This window comes from Helicoverpa armigera, chromosome 2 (genome assembly GCF_030705265.1).
Source record: "Helicoverpa armigera isolate CAAS_96S chromosome 2, ASM3070526v1, whole genome shotgun sequence".
NCBI lineage: Eukaryota > Metazoa > Arthropoda > Insecta > Lepidoptera > Noctuidae > Helicoverpa > Helicoverpa armigera.
Genome location: NC_087121.1, coordinates 12,824,600 through 12,835,476, shown reverse-complemented (window position 1 = coordinate 12,835,476; position 10,877 = coordinate 12,824,600). Strand labels below are relative to the sequence as shown.

At 35.8% G+C, this 10,877-nt stretch overlaps 2 protein-coding genes across 2 annotated transcripts; one reads left to right on the top strand and one right to left on the bottom strand.

Annotated features, from left to right (window-relative positions):
- Nucleotides 1-414: 414 nt before the first annotated feature.
- LOC135118430 (deoxyhypusine hydroxylase-like) lies at nucleotides 415-2,873 on the bottom strand. The gene is made up of 4 exons (XM_064040483.1): nucleotides 2,483-2,873; nucleotides 1,783-2,106; nucleotides 1,227-1,416; nucleotides 415-840 (listed from the first exon to the last, which is right to left on the bottom strand). Exons 1-4 carry the CDS (start codon nucleotides 2,760-2,762, stop codon nucleotides 720-722), a joined length of 915 nt encoding a protein of 304 aa, XP_063896553.1. The 5' UTR covers nucleotides 2,763-2,873; the 3' UTR covers nucleotides 415-719.
- A 502-nt stretch (nucleotides 2,874-3,375) lies between these two features.
- Nucleotides 3,376-7,003, top strand: LOC135118805 (neuroglobin-like). Its single transcript, XM_064041788.1, has 4 exons — nucleotides 3,376-3,606; nucleotides 4,425-4,875; nucleotides 5,909-6,137; nucleotides 6,828-7,003. The coding sequence occupies exons 2-4, from the start codon at nucleotides 4,721-4,723 to the stop codon at nucleotides 6,951-6,953; spliced, it is 510 nt and encodes a 169-aa protein (XP_063897858.1). The 5' UTR covers nucleotides 3,376-3,606; nucleotides 4,425-4,720; the 3' UTR covers nucleotides 6,954-7,003.
- Nucleotides 7,004-10,877: the final 3,874 nt, after the last annotated feature.

The following is a 10,877-nucleotide window of genomic DNA, read 5'->3' as shown; positions in this document are numbered from 1 at the left end:
AATAGAAACGTATGCTAATAAAACTATGCAATATTGCTTGACCACGATAATCATTGCACGTGAATAGCAAAAAATATTAACAACATAATTTCTTCAAAATTATTACTGTACAATACAAAATTCCTTAAAAAAATATATCACTGTCAAAAATGTTTACACAACGGATGTTGTCGAACATTCTAATACAAAATTCGGATATAAAATGTTGAAAATAAACTATAACTTACATTTTATTACTATTGGATGTTGCAAAATAAATTGGAATACTCTCAACCAGGTTTATAAAACCGATAGCTTCTATAAATATTGGCTGAAACAATATTTTCAGTCACTTCAACACACTAAAAACTTATGTCATAAATGCTCTCCAAAATTGCAAAAAAACTCGGTGTTATCCAAAAGAAAAACAAAATATCGAACACTAGAATTTATTTACAAAAATACTGGCATTATAATAAATATTATATGATAATCAGAATTCGCCATGATACTTTTGTCATTGCAATGGAGTCTTTTCCATCCAGCAGAAAAAATAATATGAAAAATTAGAATAATAATCATCTAGTTTGTCTGCTCTGTATAAAATTTACTACTGGGCTAAATATTCGCCACATTATCAAAACACTGTCTTGTAAACATAATTCTTTGAATTTTATCTTCCAACATCATTGTATATCCAAGTGAAAATTAACTAACAAAATTTTTATAATAGACAAGTATCAGCCTTCCACGGTGAGCAGAGTGTTAGCGTACTGAAACTCTGGACTGTTTTCATATTCTGACATGTCTAATGCCACTTCACAGCTTTCACGAACAACTGGGCGTGGGTCCTTTAAGTACCTGAAAATGTATAAAAATGCGTATTAGAAAAGTTAAAATATATATATGCAGTAGTTTACAGAATTTACAAGACATAATTCAACACTATTGTAGCCTTGTTAGTTCTATTTTAATTCTATACATAATGTCAAAATGTTTTCTTTGACTGCACATGTTTATAAGCATACTTAGAATTCATATACAGACAAAAAACTTGAGCTTTCAATGCTTAAATTACACACATCCTATTTTCAAAACTTGAGATGATTAATGATACTCGACTTGTGAACAATTTCTATATCAAATATTTGATACACCTTGTTTTGCTTAGTAGCAGCAGCCTAACATTTAAAATACATTTCCAATTTAATTTCGGCTTACTAAATCTAAATACAATATGAATTTACCTCTGCAAAACCTCAGTGCATTCTTTGGTGGCAATAGAGCCGAGAGCCTCAGCAGCCTCGTGCCTCACCATCTCATGTTCATTCGTATCTTCTAGAGTCTTCGTCAGGAAGGGCACACTGCGCTCGTCCTGCATCTGACCGAAGACAAATGCCACCTCATGTCTGAATAGGGCACTGGATGCTTTGAAACCTGGAAAAGTCATAAAGTACCGTTAAAAACTATTTTCATCACACTAATATTATAAATTTGAAATTATGTGTATGTTATTTCTTCATGTGCAAATAGCTAAATGGATTTTTATGAAACTTGGCAGTGATGTAGCTCATACATCAGAGTATCACAATGGTTACTTTTTATCTGGGTGCAGGAGGTGGTTCCCTTAGCAAGAGGGTGAAACTGCTGGCAGGAGCTAATCTTCAATAAAATTTCCTGTGTATATTTTAGGCTCAATCTATTATTTTTGATATGTCATATGTTTATATATACACTTTACATATAACTTTATGAAGAGTTTTGACTCCAGAATTTATTCTTTGTTTTAAAAGTAAAACTCACCTTCACCCAAAGCATTAATACTTTCAGTTGTCCCCAAGTTTCTCAAACTAAACATAGCCCTATACCTCTCAAACAAGGTCTTTGTCTCATCAATAAGAGTATTCTTCAAATTCTCTACATCACTCTCACTGCTCGGCGGGGCTGGGTCTATGGATGTAAACAAACTCTTTGATAGGTTGGCCTCCTTAGTGGCTTCGTTGGCAACCCAGTTCAACCTCTGTAGTGCAATTTGACAGGTCTCTGCTACTTCAATAGCAGGGTCATTCTGATACTTTTCTAGAAGCTCTCGCAGTTTCGGGTCCCCGATAGCACCTAATGCTTCACCTGGAATGTGTCAGTAAAAAACTTAATAGTTTTAACGGAGAAAAATATTAGAATTTTTTTAAACATAATGTAATTAAAAAGATGTTGAATATGTTTCATTAAATAGCTTTTTACATTACACAACAATGACATCATAAAGGCTTCAAGCAAGGATTGTACCTACCAATAGAAGGATTTTTTTTTAGGATATCTTTATATAGCTACAGTATAAACAAATACCTATTTATTGAATAAATCTTGAGACATACCTACTCTATGTAGAGTGCACTTCATGGAAAAACTATGACTCATAACCCCATGCTTACATGCACTGCCTCACGTATTCATTATCACATAATTTATCTCAAGCAAGCCAATAACAGTGATAAGGACCAACCTGCCTCATGGCGAACTATGGGATCCTGGGTTTTGTCTTCCAGCACGCTCCTGAGCACCGGGATCGCGCGTTCATCCTGCATCTGACCCAAGCAGTAGGCTAATTCATGCTTCAACAGCACAGATTCGTCGACAAAACATTGACTGATACACTCGATAGCAGCCTCGCCTCCTAAGTTCCGAAGAGTGAATAAAGCACGGAACCTCTCCTTCATTGGCCTCGACGGATCGTTGAGGACTTTTCCAATATTCTTCACAGCAGATTCGCTGGCCTTTGCCATTTTATAATATTTTTATGAAAGAAAACAAAACAGAATCGCTTTCTCGACCAATTCTGAGAAACAACATGCGGTAATGACAGTGACAGCAGACACCCAAAACTGACATTGACGTCAAAGATGACGTTGTTAAATTACATAATCGGATACCTTTACAAGATTATGCATACCATCTAGAAGTTTAATCTATATATCGGCGATTTTTTTAAACTTCTTGATTTGTGCAAAGCCAGGTTTTTTTTCCTATTATGGAAAACCAGTTCACACATCCACTATACCGACAGTACGTCCTTCCACAAGTTTCAATTGGTATATGTATTATGTGTGTGTATCCGAATAAGCCCAGTGTTACCAGACATCTAAAATAATCCCACTACTGTAACCACACAAAAAATAATGATAAGGAACAAAAAATATTTACATTCTAAACCTATGAAATCCATTAGGTATTCTGATAGTTGAAGGATGATTTTTGTTAAGTTGTAGTTAATCACACGTTTGATTTCTACATTTACCATTCCAAGCCATTGTATTTTAATTATTTATTACTAAAAATAATAAAGTTGTATTGAAAGTTAGGTGTTTATCCTCATACGACCTTTATTTTAATCGTGTATCTGCAACCGGTTTATACAAAGGTACGCAAAATCTGTCACGTCGCCGCTACTCGAAACTCGTAAAATGCAATAAAATACAATGAAATCCATAATCGTAGATCAAGTTCCAACTAGGTACCAGTCTATCGCGGTCATTCAGTCCAAATGCTCTTGCGTCGAAAAAGATAAGAATTTAATATTCAGTATTGGATATCGGTAGTTAAAAGTGTCAATAAATATTGGACTTATTGGTAAATAATAATATCTGAATACCTAATCTTTTTTTCGTATGCACATTAAAGTATCAAAACTTTTTGTGAAAGAATGTTTGCAAGTACGTGACATAATTAATTTCCGTTGTTTTTTTTTTTGGAACACAAAAAGTGCTAATCAAAATATTGCTTAAACCTTGAACTTCAGTTATAATAAATTGAATGTTATTGTTAAAGTCATTGTCAACTCAAGTGTTTATGATATTACGCTATTGTACCTAATCATTTTAAATAATAATGTACTAAAAAACAACATTAACAAGATAGAGAGATAGAGTCAAGTAGTATATCTTGCATCGCTTTTTCAGACAACAGTCAATCAACGATTATTTGTCAATTAACTTCATATTAATTTACTTTACCTACTGCAGTAGGTGGTCCTTCTATTTTTTATTTAGCGTCATCTATGGAATCTCCAAACAAATTAAGTGAATTCAATCTCCTTGTAGGTATACCTACATTAGGTCGCGTTGTGAGTGGCTTGCAAATACAGATGACCTTACGCTAAACCGTGTGGGTATTGTGTAAACCCCTCTTGTTTACTTATCTGTGGGCTGAATATCTGGTTATGCGACAAATGCAAAAGCCATAATCACGTTTAACGTCCACCTAATCATCATCCTCCGTAAAGGCCCTTCGTATCAGATGTAAAACGTCCACTGCTGGACAAAGGCCTCCCCCAAGGCTGTCCACTTTGGGGCCATCATAGGCCCTTCACTCACTGGTTACTAAATAGAGCTTCTACTCGCAAATGAACACAACATGACAACACAGTTGATATCTTTTATTTCTTTTAGGAATCCTAACAAATGAAAATAATTTAGAGCATCTCTGGCAACCAAAGGTGTGAACACGAAAACTTTCTACCAAGCAACGACGAGAGGCAAAGAAATCAAAACACAGCCAATCAAAAAGAAAATACAGGGACTGTTCGCTACATTCGAAAACATCACAAACCTTTGTGGTTGTTTATGCTTCGTTCAAATTATCGCCGGACCGCACACCAACTGTTTATTCTTTCCCAGAATATCTTATAAGCCCCCAAAAGAACACCAAAGATTTTGTAGTCAAGTATTCTCCAACTTCTGGAAGTATGGGTGAGACTTTCAGCCGCTGGTGGTGGGGCGGGGACCCGGACCAAATAAATGTAATATCTGGGATGTCATTGCGGGATGTTTACAATGTCCAACAGTCCTGGAAGACCATTCACGCAAATCCATTGGATAACGGATACCTAATGTTTTTTAGGTTTGTAAAAGGTTCTTGAAATTTTTGAGCTTAGATCTAAATATAAGGAATATAGAGTTTTTAAGCTAAGAACTGCTGAAACATATAGGATGTTAGTCTCATTAGATCCTACCATCGTACCTTAATTTGCCATCTGACCACTTGCGCATATTCACGCATGGATACTGCGGCGTTGCTGAAATGTCACTTATTAGGAAAATTAAATTACCGTCAAAAAATAATCATGATCAGGCATGAAAGTACACTATGATATTGCTTGTTATTGATAAAACTCCTAGTTAAGAAAAAGTTTGAACGGTCAATAACAAAAAAGTTGTGTTACTTTAGTGTAAAAGCTGGCTGTTTGAAAAAAATGTGAGATGCCATTTGACTTTTCTTTTTAATAATTTATTTTTCTTAAGTTAAAGGCTTCATAATAATGTTTTCATGAAAATCGGCCAGGATCTTGCAGCGTAGTTTTATTTTGAAACCTTTTTGGTATTTATTTAGACTCATTTATCCTTGGAAAAAAAATAGATTTTTTCTTTCTTTTGACATATTATTATTTGTATGTAACTTTATGAAATAATTTTACGTATGTACCTAATCTTCGAAATCTCTTATACTCATTTAATGTTCTTTACCCCACTTCTGTGTTTTCTTTATGTGCTTCATCCCAATCCATTTGATTTGTTATTTTACATTTAGTTTTTAACAACTGAAACAAAAAAAAACATAAATTATCTTACATTTTCCACAAATCTAGAGATCGTAGCAATGTATTCATGTAGAATTGTAGAGTTACTACGTGACAAACAAAGTACCTACCAAAGAATGACCTATTGTGCTTTGTCACTAGCGAATGCAACGGTATTACCTATTCAGCATTTTGTATTTCTTCATATTTCTTTAACTGGTTTCCTTAAAGCATTGTGCACATTATCTTTGGGGAATGTTAAATATGCAATAATGCCTTATGCCTATATGCAATAAGCCATCAAGAGAAGGTGAACCTACATAAGTAGCTGGTACAAATCACATATTTTTCTCACAGACTCTTCGAAGCAGACCCAGAAACGAAGACTTTCTTCAAGATCCTCGACAATGCGAGGTCAGAAGCCGATATGAAAGCGAACGTGAAGTTCAAAGCTCACATCCTGAACATTATGGGGGCCCTCAACAACTCCGTAGTGAATTTGGACAAACCTGAAGTTGTAGTGGTGTGGATGGAAAAACTAGGATCCGCACATCAAAAATTTAATATCCGGGAACGACATTTTTGGGTGAGTTTTTGGTTTGGGCAACGAAAGATATTATAGTCGTCATCTACCAGGTCTTTTCAAAATAATCTTGGGGTCGGCCCCCAATCTAACCGATGCAACTGTTCAAACCAGTGGAGGCGTTTTACATGGTGCGCCTGCCGGTCTGAACTCCTCAACCCAGTTATTGGGCAAATGTTCTATGAGATGATACCACAGACTTTCTTGCTTCTAATCCTCCATAATGACTGCTAAAGATGTTCAAATGACTGCTGGGACCACCTATCTAGTAGATTTACCCCTCAACAAGCGCAACTTTTAGAGAGCGTAAGATACGAGTACCTATCAAATTTTTGCTTTCGAAGTCTGATATCAAATGAACACTCGCGGGTGACATTATTTTGAAATACGATCCTCAGATGATAAATATAGAATATTTTGGCACCAACTATAATAAGGAATACTACATTTACATGTACATTACAAGAGAAAGTGAAGATAGTCATAGCAATAGGCAAACTAAATGGCATAGAAAAACTCATTAGAAAAACACGTTCCTACGTTAATGACTTACTTGCAAAGTTTGCTTTGTCTCTTATGATTTTTATTCTACTTTCACATTTTACTGCCCTAGAAATTACTACCAATCCTACACATTTTAGTCATTGTTTTTAGTTTTTGGAGAACCTTCTAAAACATGAAATTTTATTTCAGGTGTTCAGAGATGTTCTGGTGAACATTTTGCAGAACGACCTCAAGTTAAGTGAGCCGATCGTCAAGTCTTGGGGCAGATACGTCACCTTCATATACAGTCATATACTACCGAAATTGTCTTCATAAGCTGCACTAATTGGCAAAATAGCTCAACTTTACTATATTTTTGCACGTTTACTAAGATGTATACTTAGTACACAAATGTAACATTCTTTTGGTTTAATTGCTCTAGGAAATTGCAAGCGAACTTTTCTAAAGTGTCCTTTGTGCGCAAACACATGCTAGCTGTGATGCGTCTTTTTTGGGTCGAGACCAATCAAATAGTTTTTAATTTATATCATTTATATCGCATTGAGTATTTCAGCCAGTATTTTATATCTACACCTACATAGTTCTGCTCACATGGTCTAAAAAAAAATTGTAACTTGCGGAAGAACCTGAACAAAATAAGTGTGTTAAGACTAGGTTTCAATTTCCTTCCACCTCAATTTTTCGCTATATTTTTTTGTTTATTTATTGTAAAGGAAGGTTTACCTTTTTATAAGTTTTGACTCGGATTCATTAAATACCAAGAGTATTGATCAAGTGTTGATAATTTCATAAACATTTTATGTTTGACTACATTACATATAATCCTATTTTTTTATTAAATTGTGATTTATTAAAATCCTTGTGTTTCTTTTTACCCCCGACAAATGAAAAGGTGAAACCAAAGCGTTGTATATTTCTCCCTTCGCCTACCCTTTTACCAATTTGTTATTGGAGAGGTTCTTGTCCCACCAGATGCAGATGAGTAGGTACAGTTATCGGCACAAATCTTGAGCTCTGACCTACATCTGCGCAGAAGTGATTTATTAGCAAAGCACCAATCCCGAGTGACGGCTATGACGGGATGCGCTGCGGGCCAATCACCGCTTTAGCCCGCTCCCGCGCCTCACTTCATACCACAAAAGGGACCCAATAAATTACTTCTACGCAGGGGAAGGTCAGCGCTCAAGATTCGTGCCGATGATTATACCAACGTTTTGACAATCCGATGATATAAATCGAGAAATCTCTCGGTTAAAATTCAATAGAGGGGTGTAAATATTTTATGTAAACAATCGGCATGTATTTATGTACATATTTTATTGATGATTGACACAGAGTTGACAGTGATTTGTCGACAATGCATATTAGGACAGTTAACGAAATTTAAATTCTGTTAGCGTTGCCGTATTAATTTTACAAACCTTATTTTTTTGTACGAACGAACGTACGATTTGTGAATACGATAATAAGATCTGATTTCATCAAAGAATATTAATGATTAATTATTTTTAAATGTCAACTACTTCATTCAAAACATCTAATAAGTAGCTGTCCGTCTGACGCCCTTTCACACCAAACTACTGAACCGATTTAAATGAATTTTGGTACACAGACAATGTAAAGTCCGAAAAACGACATAGGCTACTTTATGACGGTGTGTACAGCTGGTACCTAATTGAAAAATCTCTGTTATCTCAAACAATTCCATTTTATCGTTTTAATCTGTAATAAATCGTTACCTTGCTCTCCGCTTTCATTTACCTAAGTAGGTAGGTACTCAACATGTGTTTTCTTTATAGGTACCTACTTAATAGTGCATGATAAACGGAGCCATTACAAAAAACAACAACAAACAGAAAACCTCATTTCAATTATTAATTTCGATTATACCTACCTACTACAACTATTAATAGTTGCCGAATTTTAATAATCACTTAGCACTCGTAGATTCACTTTTAAAGTAGACAAAATTGTCTTGGCCTACTTATGTGCTCTTTAGGTACCTACCTACCTGCAATATCTACCAAAGAATGACGAAAATGTTCCGAAAATCTTGGCATTCCATGAGGGTACCCTGACAATGTATAGCAGTATGTAGTTCAAGGTCGTTCCATTGTTCCAAAGTCAAGGTTGTTCCGCGACAAATATTTGTGCGATACACATACGTCTTTGTTTATGGCCATTGTTTTTATTATTAAATCAAAGGAGGCTGAATATCTGCATTTTTTGAACGACAAAGAAATACAAGGACAGTTTAAAAAAGTTTTTGGACTTTCTCCCGAACCTATATTTTTGCTGGGAACAAGAAATAGTGCACAAAAAATCTGCAGCAACACATGTCTGTTTGGTTTCAAGAGTCTTTATTCAATATTATAATAATTCACATATTTATTCGTAATAAATATAAAAATACACCAAAAAACTTATTCCTAGTTATTTTACTTCATATTAAAATACGCCTGATATTTCCCCGTTTATATCCATATCGTGCTCCGACCAACCCTCACAGCGTAGGGACGGCATTAGCTATCGGCATCTCATCCCTTGAGACTTCATCTAATTACCCGGCACGCACTTACTACATTAGCCAGTAAATATTTGACATGCAAATGAGCGTGCCATATTTGTGTTAAACTAATATTAATTCTATTACTGAATTCTCTGTTGAATCGTTAACATACGCCATACGCACCTCGACCGGTAAAGCCCCTTCCCCATAATCTATCTGCCTGTTGCTTTCGTACCAGGGATAGGAAGTTGACATTGTTACAGCCTTTTTTATCGTCCCACTGCTGGGCACAGGCCTCCTCTCACACGGAGAAGGATTGAGCAATAATCACCACGATTGCTCAATGCGGGTTGGTGATTTCGGACTATAGTCCAGGTTTCATCGAGATGTTTTCCTTCACCTTTTTATCAGCCACTAGCCGTTTTCCCGCGGTTTCACCCGCGTTCCGTGGTAACTACTGCCGGTACCAGGATAAAATATAGCCTATGTTACTCGTGGATAATGTAGCTTTCGAATGGTGAAAGAATTTTTAAAAACTGTCCAGTAGTTTTTGAGCCTATTCATTACAACCAAACAAACAAACAAAGTTTTCCTCTTTATAATATTAGTATAGAAGTATAGATGAGCATATCTACAGATAGATAGGTACAGTATTGGGAACGGCCGTAAGGGTGTGAAAGACAATTGGCTGTTTAGTCTGTGATCCAAGGTGTACATAGGCTCGTATTACCATCGTCAAAGTTAGTGCCAAGAGACGTACCCACATAACTTTATCCTAAGTCTAAGCAGGTGTATCTGAATTAAATAGCCATTGTGCCAGTTATGGTTTAGCCCTGGCTTACTGGCGAGCCTATTGCCTTCAAATGGCGGCAGATTTACACTGCAAGCTACTCATGTACACCAATTGTCTAGCGTTTTCCCAACTATTTATATTGAAATTGGGTTCCAGTCAAACTGAATGCTGCTGAGTACTAGTGTTTTACGTGGAGGGACTATCAGAGCTCCTTAATCCAGTGAGTCGGGCAACTTTGTATCCCTTGGCATGACTTGTTTTACTTCCACACTACTCAACATAGAATCGAATGTTTGCGACTACGTACTTAATTTGGATCCTGAAACAAACTCTATGTTTTGACATACAGAACACTACATTGTTTTCAGTCAACTAAGTGGGATTAACCATGGTTTTAATAAGGGTAAGTATAAAAACTAGGTTCCTGAATCCCAAAGGGGTTCCTATTAACTTACAATTGTGACCGGAGGTCGTCGACTTCCTTTCGTACCGCTCGTCAGTATTCTGCGCAAGTAACCATATAGTGTGACAAACACGGAGGCAGAACAATACTTCATTAGTAGATATAAATCGACGATTAGTCTTCAAGTGCAGTGCGCTGCACATCAAGTGGTATTTTATTATCTTTTATAATTTACATCGTAATGCATTGGCAATTTAATGTTATTGTTTATTGGTGTACAATAAGCACCTACTACTGTTGGTAAGATTGTGTAGTATATCGTTAAACCTTAGGTACGTATGAGTACCTAATTACCTATGACAATGACGTTTGAGTATTTACCTTATTTGGCGCATATTATCGCGTAGTTAGATGTGGAAATGTTACAAGATGAAAATGCATAAATACATAGATGACTCTCGGCGAGTGTTGCAATAAAGAGGTGGTTACCAATAAAGAGCCAGATAATTAATGAAATGTGCCAGATAAAGGCTG

Bases quoted from the DNA above. Each gene is read 5' to 3' on its own strand.
- LOC135118430 (XM_064040483.1), bottom strand. From the start codon at position 2,762: ATGGCAAAGGCCAGCGAATCTGCTGTGAAGAATATTGGAAAAGTCCTC. The intron at 2,107-2,482 runs GTTGGTCCTTAT...GACACATTCCAG, and splicing joins CATAGTTCGCCATGAGGCAG to GTGAAGCATTAGGTGCTATC. The intron at 1,417-1,782 runs GTGAGTTTTACT...TGACTTTTCCAG, and splicing joins TATTAATGCTTTGGGTGAAG to GTTTCAAAGCATCCAGTGCC.
- LOC135118805 (XM_064041788.1), top strand. From the start codon at position 4,721: ATGGGTGAGACTTTCAGCCGCTGGTGGTGGGGCGGGGACCCGGACCAA. The intron at 4,876-5,908 runs GTTTGTAAAAGG...TTTTTCTCACAG, and splicing joins GGATACCTAATGTTTTTTAG to ACTCTTCGAAGCAGACCCAG. The intron at 6,138-6,827 runs GTGAGTTTTTGG...ATTTTATTTCAG, and splicing joins TCCGGGAACGACATTTTTGG to GTGTTCAGAGATGTTCTGGT.